Source organism: Phalacrocorax carbo, chromosome 20, assembly GCF_963921805.1.
Source record: "Phalacrocorax carbo chromosome 20, bPhaCar2.1, whole genome shotgun sequence".
In the NCBI taxonomy this organism is placed as follows: Eukaryota; Metazoa; Chordata; class Aves; order Suliformes; family Phalacrocoracidae; genus Phalacrocorax; species Phalacrocorax carbo.
Window position 1 is genome coordinate 688,507 of NC_087532.1, and position 18,993 is coordinate 707,499.

Consider the following 18,993-nt stretch of genomic DNA (forward strand, 5'->3'; position numbering starts at 1 on the left):
CGTTGGTTTAGTTTGAATTTCTTCGTCGGCCTGTGTTGACGTGGGCACAGCTGATCCAGGCGCAGGTGGTTACCACTGAAAGCGCGCTCTGTCGTGAGTCAGAAGCGGTTCTCCGTTTGAAGTCTCGCCTTGGGGTAGCTCTGGGTTTCGGAGAGCGATCTGCGGTGGCGTGAGCGTTACTTCACGGTAGCCCTAATGGCGCTGGGCTGCTCGCGGTGGTTTGGGGAAGAGCCCGTGCTGGTGGTTCCCTGCCTGGCGCCGCAGCTCGGGGAGGAAGGAGCAGGTTAGTCCTCTGTCTCCCTGGGTGCCCGCAGGGACAGCCGCTGGAGGGAGTCAGCTGCTCGCCGCTTGTCTGCGCTGTCACAGCTCGCCTTGGCGACGGCCCCACGCAGGCCTCTGCGGGGACGCTGCTTTTTTCCGCCTCGCGGCTGGCTCTGGCCGCGTACCCTGTTGCTATGGCTTAAGTTCAACGCGTGAGCGCTGGTCTGGGAAGAGCTCAAACGTGGCGCCCAGCTCCATCTGAATAGGCTGTGGTGCGGGTAGAGGCTAAAATGGGATGAAAGTGGGCAGGAACTTGTTACCCTTGTTACCCGTGTGCTGCACGGAGCCCCAGTGTGCTTGGTCTTGCCTGACTCGGTACCTGCTCTTTGCCCCGCTGGGAAAGACTAGAGGAAGTTTGTTTTTGGTTTTGTTTCTTTCCAGCTCTTTGCTGGGGCAGCATTTTTCTCCCGAGTGAAGATGAGGTTGGTGGGACTCACGCAGAGGTGAGTGAGCGTCTCGGGCTGAATTGAGGACCTTTCTGGGGAAAACCACTTCTGAATGGGTCGTGTTGGCACACCAGGCGTTTAATGGATCCTTGACTGCAAAACCAAGCTGGCTTCCAGCTGTGAAGGTTCCTGCTAAGGTGGTGTCGCTCTGCCCATGCCCCAAAAGCAAGGGGACAGTCCGGCCCTGGCGTCTGCAGCCCCTCCGAGACAGGTGCCCGTTCAGATGCCCTGTGGCCAGGTCTCTCTCGCGGAGGAAGGAGGGATGCAGCGTGCAGCTCAGTGCCGGATCTCTGTGGCTGGCGGCCGCTGTGGGCGTGAGTAATCTGCAAAAAATGCTTTTATCTGGTGCGCAAGATTTCCTAGTGCTCCAGAATTGCATACCTGTAAACGAACAAATCAATTGGGACGACGAGCGGGAGGGGGATGGAACCAGAGAGGAGCTGTGAGGGGCTGCACAGCACTGCTGCCTTTTAAAGAGTTAAAGCTTTAACTTAATCCAGGCCTAATTATCCCCATCTGGCTGGGTCTGGCAGTGAGGGAAGGACTTGACCCAAACAGTGGCTAAAATAGAGGGGCCGTCATGTAGCCAAGAGGAAAATCCCAAGCAGGGTGAGGCGGGGTTTCAAGACATGGGAGAGTGGGCAGAAAAGGTGCCAGGAAAGGTGAGGCAGGTGAGTGGCGCAGGTGAAACCCAGCACCGCAACCCCCGCGGCTGAGCATCCCCCTCAGTGCCGATGCCAGCGCCCCAGCATCCGCCTCACCCAGCCGAGGGCGATGGCCCTGGCTGCGGCCGGGCAGGGGGACAAGCGAGTGACTCCCGTGGGCCTGTGCTGAGCCTCAGGTGTCCGGTTTCAGACCTTTCCAGGGTGGGGGGACCAAGCTACTGGTGCCTGCTGGGGCAGGGGGGTGCATGGTGCAGCCTCGGGCAGGGGTCCCGCGCTGGCTCCTGGCACTCAGCATAGGCCTGCCTCGAGGGGGAGAGCGGCAACAGGGTGGCGGGGGGCTTCAAAGTGTAAACATCGGCGTAGCACCCCACCGGCGAGGGTGGGGACGCTTGGTAGTGTGATCGATCGGAAATTGGTTTCTTAGCGCTTAAAGCATCAAGGATGTGATAAGTAAAGCAGGAATTTTTTTTAATAAGTTAACATCTATTAACTTTTGAGCAACAATTTTTAACTTCTGGCTACCTTTTCTGGCAAAGGGTGCCAGCTGGCACCTTCGGGAGAAGATGCTGTTGATGCGGATGAGTTTGGGGGCTGGGATGGTCTCAGCAAGGCTGATAGTCCCAGTGGTGCTTTGTTTTCCCCGTTTTAGGGAGAGCTTTGCATGGGGCAGGACAAAGGTGCCATACTTTGCTGCCTTTGCAGGTTTTAAGCCCTTTCCCATTTGCTTGGATTTAGTGGAGAAAGACACCCCCCCTAAAGACCCTTGGCATTCCCTGCGCAGGCTGGGGGCCCCTGGCCTGCCCATGGTGTGGGGGTGCAGCTGGGGCTTGGGGCAACACATTCCTGCCCCCCCCAAAGCCATCCGACAGCAGAGCCGCCGAACAGCCCCCTCTTCATGCCGATTATTTTAATCACAAGCGCGTCTTGTCTCCGTGGCCGAATGTCTTTCATAGACGGCGGAAAGTGAAATTTGTGCAATGTCTGTAGGAGGCTGAAGAAAGGCCCTTTGTGCGCCCCCCGCGCGGGCGCTGGGCAGCCTCCAGCGGCACCCTCTGCCGCCCCGCGGCTCCCGGCCGCCGGCATCAATGCGCTGCTTGTCCAGAGACCGGGACCCACTCTTAAAGCAGGAGCCGGGCTCTCCCGGCTAGTCCCACCGGTGGCCCTGGCGGGGCGGGTGCAGCTCCGGGGGGCCCCCCGGCTGCGACCCCAGGATGTTTCTCTACTGGAGGAAGCGGGGTGCCTACGAGCTGGAGGCTTTGCCCGCCGGGCTGGCTGGGCTGGAGTATGGGGCGGTGGAACGCTTCTCGTGGAGCTCCAGCCTGGACATCAGCGAGGAGCTCGGGGGTAGGTGGCTGGGGGAGCGTGGGGGGCCGGTGAGCTGTGGGCACTCACGCTTGGCCAAAAAGCTCCAGCCATGGCCATGAGGGTGAGGGGTTGGGGGAATCTCTGGCCGCAGCAGGGAGGCCCTGGGCAATGCGACGTAGATGCTGCAGTGGGGTTGCTGTAGGTGCAGCTGGGGAGCACCAAGTAAAACCACCCTGTGCTGCCGGTACCACTCCTTCCCGGCACAGACGGATATCTGAAACAGTGAGCTGCTGCGGCACGCTCTGGTGCAAGCACGGTCCGGTTTCAAACTTGTTTGCCGTCACTGGGAGAGCTGGGTGCGATAACACAGCCGGCAGCAGCAGGAGGAGGAGCAGGTGACCAGTTGGGGAGAGGAGCTGGTGGGGCAGGATCCCTCCTCCGGCCCCTGAAGTGTCCGGACGGGACCCGGACACCCTCCTGCCTCCGCTGGAAGCTGGGGCTCCCTCGGCGCGCTCCCTGCTGAGGAGCTCCCACCCAGCACGCCCAAGGCCCTGGTGCGTGCGTGACCTGCCGCCAGGGTCAGCGTTTGGGAAGAGCCGCGCAGCTCTGGCTGTGCCAGCGGCTGCGGTGTCGGGCTGGTCCCTGGCACCGGGGGACTCGAGTGTTCGGTGAGTTTGGAAAACTTTCCCTTGGGTGCGTGAAAGAATTTCTTATTTGTTTCCGTTATTATTCCAGATAGGTCAAGTGAAACGGCGGCGGCGGGGGGCGGGGGGCCGGCCCAGCCCGGCGGGCGCTGCGGGGCGGCCGCGGGGACAGAGCCCTCATTGTGCTCCCGCCGCGGGGGCAGCGCGGCAGCCCGGGTTCCCAGCCCTCTCCTGGGGGGCGGCGAGCCGAGCCCTGCCCGGCTGCTCCTGCGCCATCTCCCAGCAGCGCCCGCCACGCCGCCGCAGGCCCTGCCGCCACGGCCAGCGCTGCCCGCGCCTGGGCTTGCCCCCTGGCCGGCAGCTGGGGCGGCCAGCACCGGTCCCCCTTGATTCTGCCTCTCTGGGCAGAAGCGGCGTTTCGGCGCTGCCCCAAAAGGCGGGTTTTTTTCCCACAGAGCCTAACCCCAGCCTTGGCCGCGGTCCCGCTCAGGCCAGCGTGGATGCTGTTTTTGTTGGCAGGAAGGATGCGGGAGAGCAGAGCGGTGTGGCAGGGGAAGCCCCTGTGCCGGCTGCCCTGCTGCTGGGGCGGTGCGGCCGTACTGCCCGGTGCGGCTGTGCCGCCTTGGCCTCTCCACACCCCCTGCACCGGCTCGGTGCCTGGGGGGGCGGCTTCCCACCGGAGTCTCCCTGCCCCGCAGTGGGGCTGCCCTGCAGGATGGTGTCGTGCTGCTCTTTTGCCGTGAGCCATCCGGAGTCTGTTATTTTTAAATGATTAGATGAGACACATAATAAAAGCCTTCAGAATAGGATTTGTTCCCAAGGCTGATTTAATTGTCAAAGCTTAACGTGGCTCTAAGCCCCTTTGGGGGCTGACAAGTGGCAGATTTAGCATTCCTGCTGCAGCCCTGGTCCGTGCTGGCCCCGCAGGAGCAGGTCTGCGACTTGGGGTGCCAGGCAGTAGGTGCCCAATCCTGATGCTGTGGGACGCACAGTGCCTTCCCTTAGCAGGGATGCAGCACTGGCTCTTGGGCATGGGGTTGCATCCCCCTGGATGGGCTGCAGGGCAGGCAGGCCCTGCCTCGCCTGGGCCCAAGTGCTTTGCCAAGCTCTTAAACCCACAGTTTGTGGCGCGGGAGCCTCGGCACGGCCCCCTGTGCGGGCAGGTCAGGGAGCGGAGCTGGAGGGGGCTCACCACGGCACTGTGGCACTGACCCCCCCTCTCTCCCACAGCCGAACTGTGCCCACCAGAGGAGACGGTGCTGCGCTGCCAGAACCCCAACTGCACTGGCGAGAGGAGGGCAGCCAAGGTAGGTCTCGTGGCCGGTGGGTAAAGCCGGGCAGCTGCCTTCTGCTGGTGCCCAGTGTCAGTCTTGCGGGTGAGAAGGGGCAGCTGGCAGCTCTGCCTGACCTGCTGCTCCCTGAAGCCCCCCTGGCATGCCAGAGCCCCCTGCCAGCCATGTCCCCCCAGCCCGTGCTGGGCATGCGTTCCCTGGTGGCGTCGCAGTCCTGCGGCATTTAATGGCATGGCGGCAGCTTGCCCATTTCTCCTAGCTGATGTGATTGGGGCTAATCCACCCCAGCCTGTCTGTCCCCCCGCTCACTAACATGATGCCAGAGCGGATTTAGGGTCCCTTCTCTCCCACCGGCTGGCCAGGTGCGGGGCCAGGCGGGACCCACACACCGAGTCCCTGGGGTCCCCGCGCCGGACCGTGGGCAGTGTCTTTCTGGTGCAGCAGGCAGGACGGCAGCCTGGCCGCCCCGGGAGGTGTGCTGCTGTGCTTTGTTTGCCCGGTTGGGGTGGCGGGGCCAGCGCCGCCGGGAGCACGCGTGGTGCTGGGATGTGGCCGCCCCAGCACCCAGCCAGGACCGCTGGGAGGGACCTGCTGGGGCCACCCAGCTGCTGTCTCCAAAGAACCCGATGGTGCCTGGCAGATAGCATGGGGCAGGGGGTCCTGACTGGGCTGGGGGCTCCTCCTGCCATGGTACAGAGCTGCATCGTGTCCCACCTCGCTTCATGGGGCAGCTGCTGAGGGTGAAGCTGCTGTGTGGTGGGAGCGCAGTGGGGCCAGGAGCTGGTCCCTGGGGTGGCCAGAGGGGTTTGGGCATCCTGCTCAGCCCCTCCTGTGGGGATGAGCCTGGGGCCGAGCACAGGGTGGATGGGGAGTCCCGTGCCCTAGTGGGGCAGCTGCTGAGGGTCCCAGAGGGTCCCCAGCAAGTGAACGCCAGCTGCAGTCACTGCCTGGAGCCCAAGGCTTTGCTCCACGTCCCGCAGGTGCCACAACAGCCGTGACGCTGTTCGGCTGGGGCACACAGCGGGAGACGAGGAGGGCTGAGGCCAGGGGTACGGGGTGTCCTGGCTGGTGGTAAGGCCGGCGTATCTCCGGGGCTGTGGCTGCCTCATGGCAGGACACTGGCGAGTGCTGTGGTGCTGGGTGCCATGGACAGGCTGGCGGCCCCTCGGGGAGCGCGCGGGTGGTGGGAGCACGTCAGCTCTGACCTCAGCAGCGCCGGGAGGAAGGAGGGCAGGAAGCGGGGGCGGCTGGAGCTGCACGGGCGCTTCCTCCCCACAGCAGCACGGCATTCTGCAGGCAAGCCCAGTCAGGGCTCTCTCCTCCCTGGCAGCCCTTCGCACCCCTCCGAACGCAGGGCAGTGATGGGGGTCCCACGCGGGGACGGGGACATGCCAGCAGTGCACCGGGCTTGCTGGCAGTGGCTGGCAGCACCGCAGTCCCCGGGAGTGGGACCAGCCAGAGCCATCAGTGAGGCTGGTGCTGGCTGGGGGTCACAGGCCGTGCACTGCACTGGGGGCCTGGCCAGGGGTTTAAAAATAACTTGCTGTGAATGCCTAGCAGGGCTGGGGCCAGGGCTGCGGCCGGCACACAATCGGAGGAAACGCGCCGGCTTCGAGCATTGTTTTGCCGCAGACGCTTGCTTCCTCTGTCCTGCCGCGGGGATGCTGCTCTCACCAGCACAAAGGGGCTGCAGCATGGGAGCGCAGCCTCCCCGGCACCCGGCAAGGTGCGGGTGGCACGGGCACAGGTGGCTGTCCCCCAGCTCCCCCTCCCCGTGCCCAGGCATGTGCAGCCTTCCTGGGGTCCCTGCTCAGTGTGGCAGAGTGGGGAGGGGGCTCTGCAGTGCAGAACCTCCTGCCTCATGGCTGTATCCTGCTCCCACTGCTTTCCTTGCACCCGCTCCGGCCTTTGCGTTGCCTGTGAGCAGCGTGTCAGCAGCAGCTGGGAATGGGAAGGGGGGATCCCTGCCGCTTGTGGTGCTGCCTGTCCCTCCTGCTGGCATGCCATGGCCAGCAGCCCCCAGGCAGCCTGTGCCCAGCTGATGCGTGTGCCCGCAGGTATGCCACCACGTGGAGTGCCGGCAGCTGAACGGCAGCGGCCCCCTCAGCCTGTGTGAGCTCTGCGACGGCCGCCTCCATGGCGCCATGCACTTCGACGGCCACATTCGCTTTAACCTGCCCCTGCAAGGTGAGCCGGGCTGGATTGGGCCAGCACCACTGCTCCAGGCGGCTCTGCAGCAGCGGGATGTGCTCAGGTCCAGCATGGTGCAGCAATGTGAATGGGATGCGCTCGGGGCTGGTGCAGCACAGGGGTGGGAGCGGGATGCAGCTGGAGCCGGCACAGGGCTGGGGGTCCCAGCACAGCCCAGCTCAATGCCCGTTTGCAGGCTCCATCCTGGCCCGCAACATGTCGACGCGCTCGTGCCCCCCACGAACCAGCCCTGTCTCCGATGTGGAGGAGGAGGAGGAGGGACCAGTGGATAGCAGAGGGTGAGCCCCCAGACCTGCATGTCCCCTGCACGTCCCCAGCCCGTGGCATCCTCATCACCCTGCCCACCCTGTGTGTCCACAGGGAGCGGAGGAGCTCGGCGCTGAAGCTGCCCAAAAAGAAGGCTCGGCGTAGGCACACGGACGTAAGGCACTGGCTCCTCTCCCTGGGGTGCTCTGCGGGGCAGCAGCATGGTCCCGCTGGGCAGGAGGGACCCCTGGGCAAGCGGCTGCCACTTCCCCCCAGGACCCCAGCAAGGAGTGCTTCACCCTGAAGTTTGACCTCAGCGTTGACATCGAGGCGGAGATTGTGCCAGCCCCGAAGAAGAAGTCCCTGGGGTGAGTCTGCCAGGAGCGGATGCAGGGATGGACGCAGGGACGGATGCAGAGACTGACATGGACCTTGTGTCCCCGCAGGGAGGTGCTGCTGCCAGTCTTCGAGAGGAAGGCGATTGAGCCGAGCAAGGTGGACATCTACCTGGACCAGTCCCACACACCGCTCTCCCTCCAGTTTGAGGCATACCGCTTTGGGGGGCACTATCTGCGGGTGAAAGGTGAGACGGGGGCTTGGCAGGAGGCTCGGCGGCCCCAGGGCTCCCAGGGGACTCTGACCACCTGATGCTCCCTCCCGCAGCTAAGCCCGGGGATGAGCTGAAGGTGGAGCAGGCGGTGCAGGATGCCAGGATGGCCAGCCTGCCCATCCTGCACCCCGTCAGCACTGCTGTGCTCCTCAGGCCGGTGCCAGAACCAGTGCTGGGACACCGAGAGGGCACTGACAGCCTGGTGAGTGCTGGTGGCAGCCCCAGGGAGAGAAACTGGGGAGGGGGTGGCAGGGTGCGGATCCCCCCATAGCCATCCTTGCTGCAAAGATGGGGACATGGGGCAATGGCATGGCATCCCCTGGATGGCCTTGTGTGGTGGGGGCTGAAGAACCCCGGGGCTCCCAGGCGCCAGTTTGGCTCCTGGCTGTGCTGCGGTGGCCGTGCACGGGCAGCGCCCTGTGCCAGGCATACCAGCTCAGCCAGTGGCACCAGCCCTGTGGCCATGACACATGCAGGCTGGCACCAGAGCAAAGGCAAGCAGCCCTGGCGGTGGCAGCTGCTCAGTGCCGTCTGGCCCCGGGACTCACCCTACCTGCCGTCCCTCCTCTCACCGCAGCGCCCGGCAGCTGCTGAGCACAGCTTGGTCCTGCCCCATGGACCCTGGCACCAGATAAGGCGTGGGGCTGGGCTCCTGCCACTCCCCGTGGGAGCAGGCTGCCACGCTCGCGGGGAGCGGCTCCGGCAGTACCGGTGGGGGGGATGCAGTGCTCGGCCCCACACCGGCAGCTGTTGAAGGTGGCAAGCTGGCTGTGTGGCCAGGGCTAGTGGCTGCCCGCGTCCAGCACTACAATGCCTGGCTGCAGGACCAGCATGGCCCCAGCAGGGCGGGGATTGGGGGGCCAGCAGGCATCCAACCACCCCCACGGGGGGCTCGGCCCCGACTGCCTTCCTGGGGACAGGCGGGAGCTAAGCCGTGCCAGGGCAATGGGGCTGGCCCGGGCCCGGGCACCTGGGGACACAGCAGCATGGTGAGTAACGGGGATGGTGCCTGCGGTGGGTCTCCCTGCCTGGAGCCGGGGATGTGGCAGGGCGTGGGGCCATACCGGCGGTGGCGGTGGCAGTGCGCCACGTCCCGTGGCTCGGTGGCAGGCAGGGAGCCATGGCCCTGCTGCCCTTTGTGCTGGGGCTCAGAGATGGCAGTGGCCACGTCCCAGCATGGCCCGGGGATATGAGGGGAGGCATCCAATGCAGCGGTGCCCAGGCCGGCAGGAGCCACTTGGCTGTGACCCAGCTCTCGCGGCCAGCTGGGAGGGCTTTGATCTCTGCCGGTGAATTGTTCGGCTCTGGTTAGTTTTTCTGGTGAGGAGGGAAATTAGGTTTTCGGTGCTGGCCCCACCTCCTTTTGTTTCGGAGGAGCCCGGCCACTGCCTGCCTGGCTCCGGCTCTGCCGTCCGAGCTGGGAGCGCGGCTGGGCGGGGGCTTGCCCAGGGTGCTGCGCCCCGCGGGATGTCCTGAGCCCCCACGCTGCCGGGGCTTCTTGCCCGCGACCGGCTGGGCTTGGCCAGGCGGCACCTGGGGCCCTGCGCCCCCGGGATGCAGGTAGGCAGGTCAGTGCGGGCAGGGGAGCATGGCCAGGGGACCCTGCGGCCCAGGGGTCCCATTTGGGTGTTTGTCTGTCCATGGGTACTCGAGGTCAGCCCTGCTGTAGTATCGTGCTCTGCTGTGCCTCTGTCCTAATCCCGGTGGCCTGGGCGCATGGTGCTGGGTGCTGACCCGGGGGGGCACCGGCTGTCCCTGCCACAGGCTCCAGGCCGGCGGAGGAAGAACATGACGGAGTTCCTGGGGGACGCCAGCATCCCCAGCCCTGAGCCAGCCCCCCATGGTGGCAGCTCCCCGTCTGCCAACGGCACCGACACCTGGAAGAACCGCGCCGCCAGCCGCTTCAGCGGCTTCTTCGGCTCTGGCACTGGCACCGGCTCCTTTGGGCGGGTAGGTGGGACGTGGGCAAGAGGAGGGGGTGCGGGAGCTGCCTGCAGCGATGCTGCAGAGCTGAGTCCTTCTGGGGCTCAAGAACCCCCAGCTCTATGGCTAGGGCAAGGGGGTCTGTGGCATGTCCCTGCTGGCCCCTTGCCCAGCCGCTCTGCCCCCTGCTTTTGGCCAGGAGACTGAGAAGCTGGAGCAGCTGGCGAGCAGGCTGCACGCCTACGGCACCTTCGGGCTGCCCAAGCTGCCGCCCCAGCTCCGCTTCGACCGCGACTCCTGGGAGGAGGATGGGGACGAGGCCGGGCTGGCGTTGGAGGATAGCTGGCAGCAGATCATCCGGGGCGCTGAGGTAGGGCCAGGGGGGCTGGAGGGGCACGGTGGCTCTGCCCAGCTACCAGGGCGGTGCTGACACTCAGCCTGGCAGGCCCTGTCGCGCCGGCAGTGCCACCAGCAGGAAGCCATCTGGGAGCTGCTGCACACCGAGGCCACCTACATCCGCAAGCTCAAAGTCATCACTGATGTGAGTGCCGGCAGCAGCTGTGCTGTGCCATGGCGGGGGGCTGGGGGCCACAGCTGCACCCCACCGGATCCCCGCTCTGTCCCTGCAGCTCTTCCTCTGCTGCCTGCTGAACCTGCAGGAGTCGGGGCTGCTCTGCGAGGTGAGTGGTGAGGGGCTGCAGGTGCTGGGCACCCCCGGGTAGGGGATGGGACCCCAGCCTGGCCATGCCAGCAGGGTGAGGGTGCCTGCTGTGGCCCCCAGCGGCTGCCTGCCTCATCCCCACAGGTGGATGCTGAGCGGCTCTTCAGCAACATCGGGGAGATCATCCGGCTGCACCGTGAGCTGTGGCGTGGTGTCATGGCCCCAGTGCTGGCCAAGGCGCGCCAGACTGGGGCACTGCTCGACCCCATCGACTTCCTTGATGGCTTCAAGATGGTGAGTGGGCACTCCGTGCCTTGGTGGGGGCCATGCTGCACTGTGGCCCACCGTGACGCCCCTGCGTCCCCCCAGTTTGGCTCCCTCTTCAAGCCCTACGTGCGGTACTGCATGGAGGAGGAGGGCTGCATGGAGTACATGCGGGCGCTGCTGCGGGACAGTGAGCTCTTCCGTGCCTACGTGACGGTAAGGGGAGTGGGTGGGAGCCAGGGCCAGCGCCGGGGCTGGTGCCAGGGCTGACGCCTGCGTGCTGCAGTGGGCCGAGAAGCACGAGCAGTGCAGCCGCCTGAAGCTGAGCGACATGTTGGTGAAGCCCCACCAGCGCCTCACCAAGTACCCGCTGCTCCTCAAGTCCGTGCTGAAGAAGACTGACGACCCGCGAGCCCGTGACGCCATCACTGCCATGGTAAGTGGCTGGGAGCATGGGGCAGCAGGGCTCAGTGTGGGGTCGTCCCCCCCAGCCCATCACACCCACTGCCCCGGCTGCAGATTGGCTCTGTGGAGCACTTCATCAACCACATCAACTCGCGGATGCGGCAGCGGCAGGAGCGGCAGCGCCTGGCTGCCATCCTTGACCGCATTGACACCTATGAGGTGGTGGAGGGCAGCACGGATGAGGTGGACAAGGTAGGATGGGCATGGCAGAGCTGCCATGCCGTGCCACGCTACTCAATGCCATCCTATGCCATGCTACCTCATGCCATATCATACCAGCCATGCTGTCCTATGCCAACCTATGTCATTTCATGCCAAGCCAACCCATACCATGTCATACCACCCAATACCATGCTATGCCAAGCCATCCCATGCTATGCTACCCTATGCCACCACGTCCCATACCACCCCATGCCATGCCTGGCACTGATGCTGGGGGCTCCCGGCAGCTGCTGAAGGAATTTCTGCGGCTGGACCTGACGGCCCCCATACCTGGCACGTCCCCAGAGGACACCCGGCAGCTCCTTCTTGAGGGCAGCCTGCGGATGCGGGAAGGTAAAGATAGCAAGGTGAGGACTGCAGGGGATGGGGAGCCTCTGGCCCTGCCCTCCCACCCCCACTCGCCAAGCTGGCCGGTGCCCATGGCCCTGCTCTCGCCCCCAGATGGACGTCTACTGCTTCCTCTTCACTGACCTCTTCCTCATCACCAAGCCTCTCAAGAAGGCTGAGCGCACCAAGGTGATCCGGCAGCCCTTGCTGGTGGACAAAGTGGTTTGCCGGGAGCTCAGGGACCCAGGTGAGCGGCACTGGGGTCATGGGGGCCGTGGTGGGGTCCCCGGACGCTGCTGACAGCCCCTGCCCACAGGCTCCTTCCTCCTCATCTACCTGAATGAGCTGGGGAGCGCCGTGGCCGCTTACACCTTCCAGGCCAGTGGGCAGCTGCTGTGCCGCAGCTGGGTCGAGGCGGTGCGCAATGCCCAGGTGAGGGGCGTGGGGGGCAGGCAGGGGTCCCGCGGGGACCCTGTGCCTCTCTGATGTCTTCCTTTTCCCAGAACCTGCTGCAGCAGCTACGGCAGCGCTGGCGCCTGGAGGAGGAGGAAGAGGAGGAGGATGGCGAGAGTGGTGCCTCAGCTGCCAGTTCACCCACTGTCATGCGCCATGGCAGCGCCAGCCCGGACTCGCAGCGGTGGTAGGGAGCGGGAGGGGGGCCCCGTGCACCCCTGTCCCAGCGCAGCCCCCTCCTCACCCTGCTGCCCCCGCAGCCCCTCTGACGGCTCCACTGAGACCCTCGCCGTGGTGGTGGCAGACGGCGGTGACGAGCTCTCCTCCCCGGACTGGGATGCGGGGCCCTTTGGCTCGACCTCGGACGGCTCCTCCATCAGCACCGGCATCTCCACGGACACCCCCACCTCTGCCGAGACCCCAACCCAGGAGCTGGCCATGGGCGCCCTACCTGTACCCCTGCCCCATGGCATGGCCCCCCCGGCTGGTGGCTGCCGCTCGTCCTCCATTGACAGCGCCTACGGCACGCTCTCGCCTGCCTCGCTGCGGGACTTTGGCCAGCAGCCGGAGGGGGCGGCTGAGGAGAGACGGGAGCCCCCGCCGACTCCGCGGCCCCCCTCACCCCGGCTGCGTCGCCAGGCGCCCGTGCAGCGCCTGCCCTGCCCGGCCAGAGTGCTCAAGTCCAAGTCAGAAGCCAGCCTGCCCCAGCTCCTGCCCCTCGGCCCCCCAGCCCCCCTCAGCCAGAGCCGCAGCCTCTCTGACCTCTGTGGTGGCCCTCCCCGGACTAGCCAAGCCACCGGCCCCCCGGCTGCCCCTGGCAGCAGCAGCAGCTCCACCTCCGAGCTCTCAGAGCTGGAGGAGTTGGTGGAGAGTCCGGCATCCCTCCCAGGGGAGCTCAGTCACAACCCCCCGCCCGCTGCCCGCCGCACCCTCTCGGACCCGCAGTCAGCACAGCACCGCAAGCTGACGCTAGCACAGCTCTACCGGATCCGGACCACGCTGCTGCTCAACTCCACGCTGACTGCCTCGTAAGCGCACCCCTGCCCACGTGTTCCCGGGGAATGCTCCGGCCCTCCCGATGCTCGCCGCGGCCGGGGCCTGGGTCCCGGCGCTGAGGGCATCTCTTCCTGCTCTGTGCCTTGCAGGGAGGTCTGAGAGCTGCCGGGGCGGCAAGGATGGATGCGTGGCCACACCAAGGAGCTGCTCCCGCTTCTAACTGTAGTGTAACGCCAGGGCTGGGCAGAGCAGGTGCTGGGATGCCGCGCCAGCGGGGGCACGGATGGGGATGCAGACCGGTCCTCTCGGCAAGGACGTGCCTGGGCACGGCGGCGTAGGGCTGCCCACTTCTTCCCAGAGCGGGGACGGACACAGCACATGGCTCAGGCCAAACCCTTGTCCACAGAGATGAGGGTTGTCGGTCAGGGCCCAGTTGCCCCATGGTGTGTCGGGTAGGGGGCCCTGGGGACTCAGGGGGCTGCAGGGTGCTGTGGGGTGGCTCTGGTGGGTGAGGAAGGGATGATGATGTTGGCAGCGGTGAGTGAGGAAGGTGCTGAGAGGGATGCGGCGCTGGCAGCACGGTGCTGCAGGTGGTGTGGGGAGGAGGCTGGGGCTGGTGGCAGGAGGGCACAGTGCTGGGCTGGGGTCCCAGGGTCTGGCTGGGGCAGAGTTTGCCCTGTGGGGTGAGATGGAAGGCAGCGCCCGGGGCCGGAGCGTGAGAGCCACGGGGGGACGTGGCAGTGGCCGGAGGGCCGGCTACTGTCCCGTGCTGGGCTGTGCTCCACGTCCCGGCCGAGCAATAAACCCAGCTGGTGCACGCTCGCGCCTGCCTCGCCTCTCCTTCGGCTGCGGCAGCACCCTACGCCTGAGCAGCACCGCGATGGGCACGTGGGGTGGCTGAGGGAGCTCTGCCAGGGCAGGCACCGTGGTGAGGCTGGGGGCGGCTCCAGCCTCGTGCCCTGGGGCTCGGGGAGGGGATGGAGCCCTGGGGAGGGGTGTCAGCCCTGCTCCCTGTGCCCCCTGTGTCCCCCTGGCCACAGTGGGTCCATGCCAGTGGGAAAAGGAGGGTGGTGGCCGGGCGGCCTGTGGCAGTGCAGGTCCCTCCCACGCCCGTTGCTCCTGTCATGTGGTTTTTCACCCCTTGGACTCATTGCCAAAAAAGCATTTCCTCCTGCCGCAGTTGGGTGTAAAAGCCTGTGTGGGGAGGGCTGGCGCTCACTAACCACGCACCACACACTGCCGGCAGTGGCAGCCATGGGGTGCCGGGGCACCCTGCCCGGGCTCTGAGCTGCCCCGACACCCCACTGTGTCCACCACCCTGGTCCCCTCGCTGCCCCGGCATGACCCAGCCGCATCGACCGCAAGGATGAAGCGCTGCTGCCTGGGGGTGGCTTGGGTGAGTGTGGTGGCGCCGGGGTCCCGTGGTGCCCTGGCACCAGCTGCGGGGTGCCCCGGGGCCATGGCCACGGGGGGTGTACAGGAGGAGAGGGGTGGGGTAAACCTACTGCCAAGCGTGCCGAAAGCGCTTGCCCCCCACCCCCCACACACTGGCTTGAACGCCTGGGACTGGGGTCTGCCACATCGAAGCGTCTGCAGCGCGGCACAGCCACAAAGACTGCAGGCATGGCCGTGGGAACTGTGGGGTCAGCCACGGGGCTGCAGGCAGGGCACTGCCACAGAGACTGGCTGTGCCATCAGGCCGCGGGCGCGGGTCGGGGCTGCCGGTGGTGGCAGCCGCCGGGGGCCATCCTGGGGGTGGGCAGGTGGCTGCCCTGGCACACGGGTGCTGGGATCAGAGGTCTCACCTGGGCCGCGTTACGGGTAGAGGTGGTGCTTGCGCGGCACAGGAAGCGGTGGCTCTCCCCGCCGCACAGCTGGCGCTGGGGCGGCACCTGTGCCAGCGGCTCCCCTGCCCGTGGGGCACCTGCTCCCCGCACCAGGGAAGGGGGCAGCCACCCGCTTGCAGGGCGTGCAGGCAGGGCCCCACCATGGGAAGGCTGTGCCTCAGCGGTGACTCAGATGTGCCGCTGGCAGCTGGGGCCAAGGCAGCCGCCCCGATCTGCCGGCGGCGCTTAGCAAGTGGGGCGGCCCGTGCGCAGTTTCCAGTCCGCTGGCGGCGACGGATTTAATAGAAAATGATTCAGCTGCTGTAATCGGGGCCATCACAGCTGGGAAATCCAGCCACCAGTGAGGAATCCCCTGGCTCCCTGCCCACACTGCCGGCACTGAGGCCCTCCCTGGCCCCCTGTCCTTCCCAGGGCGGGGGGGGTGCTGGCATGGGCACCCCCTCCCCGCCCCCGCCGGGGCCGTCCAGGGAGCGGGGCTCCCCTGGGTGCAGCACCCAGTGCCCTGGGCGGGGAGCAGTGACCTAGTTTGGGATGCACGTACAAGGCGCGATAGCATCGGGGAGAGCATGAGCCGAGCACAGTTTCCTCTCGGAGAGGAAATTGTCTCCTCTGCAAGGGAGATAAACCCCAGGAAAGTCAATGCTGGCAGCACCAACCCTCCCGCGCATGGCTGCTGCAGCCTCCCCGGGCTGGCCATCCCGTGGGCAGGAGCACCAGCACCGCCGGCAGCCCGTGTGCCTGACTCCCGCACGGTGGCCTCTGTGGTGTGTGTGCCCTGTGTGCCAGCAGGAAGCCACTGGCTTGGGTATGCTGGGGAAAGCACAGTGCAGGGGCGGTCGTGGGGCATTCCCAGCCCCAGGGCTACACACCCGCGCAGCTCCAGGCACGGGGCTGCGGCTCCAGCCGTCCTGCCCGGCGCAGGCACCAGTGTCTGTATGGCACCGAGCTGGGCTCTGCTCTGGCTCAGACAGCCTGGCATGTGTGGCTGGAAAGGTGGGGAGCACAGTCTGAGGTCTGCTCCCCAGAGGTGCATGGCTCCTGGGGTACACCAGCTGCCTGCATCCCTGCCCTCTCCCTGCCTGCAGGTGATCCTGGCAGCGCTGTGGCTGGCAGCGAGTGAATCGCAGCCCCCAGGGTGCCAGGACTGTGCCATGCCCGAGGGGCAGTGGGACCCGGTGCGGCGGCCCACCCGCCTGCGGAGGCACGCCACTAGTCCCCAGTGCCCCACCGGCATGAACTGGATCCATGGGGCTCACCGGTGCTGCACTCAGTGTCCCGCAGGTGAGAGCCACCCAGGCGGTGCAGCACAGCATGGCGCACGGGGCACATCGCCCCCGGTGGCCATGCTCCCTGTCACTCCACTGTCCCCGCAGGGATGTTCCTGCTCAGCCCCTGCTCGAGCCATGGCAATGACAGTGTCTGTGCTGCCTGTCCCGTCGGCACCTTCCGCACCCAGCCCAACACCTCCCCCAAATGCCAGGCTTGCTATGAGTGCGACCGCCAAGGTGAGCCGGCGGCATGCTGCGCTGTGCCATGCCACGCTGCACAGCGCTGTGCTGTGGCACGCAGCGCTGTGCTCTGCCGCTCACCGTCCATCTCCTGCAGCTTTCCAGAGCGTGCTGAGCAACTGCTCGGCCACCAGCAACGTTGCCTGCGGCTGCGAGCCCGGCCGCTTCCGTCGCTGCCTTGACGAGCACTGCAGCGACTTCTCCTGCCAGCAGTGCCAGCCCTGCACCGGGCGGCTCATCCAGCGGCCCTGTGAGTGCAGCCAGCCGGTCCACGGTATGCCCCCGCACCGGCTGTGCCGCCCTGCCTGACACCCGCACTCTCCCCAGGCTCAGAGGCACAGGACACTCTCTGTGGGAGCTGCAAGCCTGACTTCTACGCCGAGGGCAGCGAGTGCCGGCCGTGCCGCACGTAAGCACTGACTGACCCTCCCTGTGCCCCATCTGGGGACGCGTGCAGGGCCCGTGGCCATGGTGCAGCACAGCGCCCGTGGCTCCCCTCTGCTTGCAGGAGTGCCCCAGAGACTTGTGGCAAGGAGTGCCAGCAGGTGTGCGGCAGCGGCGGCCAAGGTGTGGAGGTGGCGGGGCCGGGGGCGGTGGCGTGGGGTATGCCATGCTGGCTGGCTGACAGGGGTGCCCCCGCTCCTACTTGCAGGCTCGGGTCTGGAGTACATCCTGCTGGCGCTCACCGGGCCCCTCTTCCTGGGAGCCCTTGCCATCTACCACAGGAGGAAGTGGCTCCGGCACGGTGCCCCGGCAGGCAGCCCCTTCCCCCCGGCACAGGTGGCCATCCCCACGGCTGGGGCTGTGGCCATGCCGTGGTGCCAGGTCACTGCCCAGAGGTGGGACAGTGTGTGCCAGACCCAGCCGTGCTCCTCCCAGGTGACAGGCCATGCCACCAGCACGGCAAGATGGAAGCCCGAGCACGAGGCCTTACTGCAGGAGCAGCCCAGTGGCACGGCACAGCTGGGTGGCGAGCCCTCCGCCGCTCCGGAGCCCCGCGGCACCCTGCTGCAGGGCAGCCAGCTCTATGCTGTCATCGATGCGGTGCCGGTGCGGCGCTGGAAGGAGTTCATGCGGGTGCTGGAGCTGCGGGAGGCGGAGATCGAGCTGGTGGAGCTGGAGGTGGCCCACATCCGCGACCAGCAGTACGAGATGCTGAAGCGCTGGTGCCAGCAGACCAGCGCCACGCTCGACCGCGTCTTCGCTGCCCTGGAACGCATGGAGCTGGCTGGATGCGCTGAGGCGCTGCGCCGGAGCCTGCCGGCAGGCCCCTGATCCCCCCCGGCACCACCACCCATGCCTCAGCGGAGCTGTACCCCTAAGTATTGTTACTTATGCGGTGTAGACATTTTATGTCAGTTTTATGTCCCCTTCCTGCCCACCTGCCCCCCCCTATTTATGTCCCCCTGCTCCCAGGGCCGGGGGGGACCTCCCGCCCCAGCATGCCAGCTGCCCGGCCGCTCGCGGGACGAGCGGGCACCGAGCCCGCCACGAACCCATGGGATAGTTCTCGAGGCCGCCTGCTGCCGGGCGCGCCTGTCCTTGCCCCAATAAAGTGACGTGTTCTCGGTCCACTGGCCTCTGGCCCTTCTTCCCGGGGCTGCGCCAGCCCAGGCAGGTACAGGGGCACCGCTGGCATCAGGCCCACCACTGGTGATGTGGCCACCGCAGGTGGGATGAGGACAATGTGGGTGATGGTGGTGATGCAGGTGATGTGGATGATGTGGGTGATAGTGGCGATGTGGGTGATGGGGGTGATATGGGCAATGGGGGCACCGCGGTGGGTGCAGCATGGTGCAGGCAGGGGTCTGGCGTGGGCAGCCCCAGGAAGGCGCGGGGCACTGCTGACAGGGTTTATCGTTTTAATTGCTGGAAAGGCAGGCGGTCCAGGGCGCAGGTGAGCCAGGAGCCGGCCTCGAGGGGCTCCAGAGGTGGGAGGGGCGGGAGTGGAGGTGAGCATGCCGCGGCCACAACGGCATGGGGAGCTGGGCAGCATGGCGAGCCCAGCCACAGCGCTTGAGCTGGGCGGTGCACAAGAAGCTTGGTGCCCCATGCCACGGCAGCTTGCTTTGTGAAGGGCTGCACAGGGCGGCAGCGGGTTGGCGGCAGCAGGACGGGGGCTATGGGTGGCAGTGGTGGGGGCTCCTTCAGGCTGGGCTACGTGGCCGTCCGCAGCGGGAGGAGGGTGCTGAGGCATGTCTTGGTCCGTGGTTGGACCTGCTGGCCTCCTCCCGCAGTGAAGAGCCGGGGTGCGGTGTGGCGTGGCTAGTGCTTGGCTATGTCCCCCTTCTTGAGGATGATCTGCCGCTGCCAGGGTGCCAGCTTTGTCTCATCGTACCCGAGAGTCCTTAGCTTTTCCGACTGCTCCTTCTCCTTCTCCTCCTCCTCCCGTTTCAGCTTCTCCTGCTCTTTCCTGCTCGGTAGTGGAGGGCACGGGGCACCATAGTCACTAGAGCTGCCAAAGCCACCGTGCCCTCCTGCCCACCCAGGGAAGGGGCTTGCGGCACTCACCGTTTCTGCTCCCTGTGAAGGCAAAGGGAAGAGAGGGGTTAGCAGAGCCACAGGGATGGCTGGCCGGTGCAGTGTC

The 18,993-nt window shown here is 66.4% G+C and overlaps 2 protein-coding genes across 4 annotated transcripts; both read left to right on the forward strand.

The window, feature by feature from the left end:
- Positions 1–4,606: 4,606 nt before the first annotated feature.
- Positions 4,607–13,871, forward strand: PLEKHG5 (pleckstrin homology and RhoGEF domain containing G5). 3 transcript variants are annotated; one of them, XM_064470182.1, is made up of 21 exons: positions 4,607–4,688; positions 6,731–6,860; positions 7,060–7,162; positions 7,245–7,305; positions 7,407–7,498; positions 7,577–7,713; positions 7,794–7,942; positions 9,505–9,690; positions 9,863–10,033; positions 10,109–10,204; positions 10,293–10,343; positions 10,469–10,618; positions 10,694–10,804; positions 10,875–11,024; positions 11,108–11,245; positions 11,503–11,622; positions 11,717–11,849; positions 11,919–12,034; positions 12,106–12,242; positions 12,316–13,083; positions 13,201–13,871. In XM_064470182.1, the coding sequence occupies exons 2-21, from the start codon at positions 6,818–6,820 to the stop codon at positions 13,208–13,210; spliced, it is 2,922 nt and encodes a 973-aa protein (XP_064326252.1). In that variant the 5' UTR covers positions 4,607–4,688; positions 6,731–6,817; the 3' UTR covers positions 13,211–13,871. The 3 variants fall into 3 exon arrangements, with proteins under 3 accessions (XP_064326252.1, XP_064326251.1, XP_064326253.1); XM_064470181.1 differs by lacking the exon at positions 4,607–4,688 and adding an exon at positions 6,236–6,420; XM_064470183.1 differs by lacking the exons at positions 4,607–4,688; positions 6,731–6,860; positions 7,060–7,162; ... (2 more) ...; positions 7,577–7,713; positions 7,794–7,942 and adding an exon at positions 9,173–9,300.
- A 1,740-nt stretch (positions 13,872–15,611) lies between these two features.
- Positions 15,612–17,963, forward strand: TNFRSF25 (TNF receptor superfamily member 25). Its single transcript, XM_064470102.1, has 6 exons — positions 15,612–16,179; positions 16,272–16,403; positions 16,504–16,656; positions 16,734–16,815; positions 16,915–16,973; positions 17,059–17,963. Exons 1-6 carry the CDS (start codon positions 15,834–15,836, stop codon positions 17,679–17,681), a joined length of 1,395 nt encoding a protein of 464 aa, XP_064326172.1. The 5' UTR covers positions 15,612–15,833; the 3' UTR covers positions 17,682–17,963.
- The last annotated feature ends 1,030 nt before the right edge of the window (positions 17,964–18,993 follow it).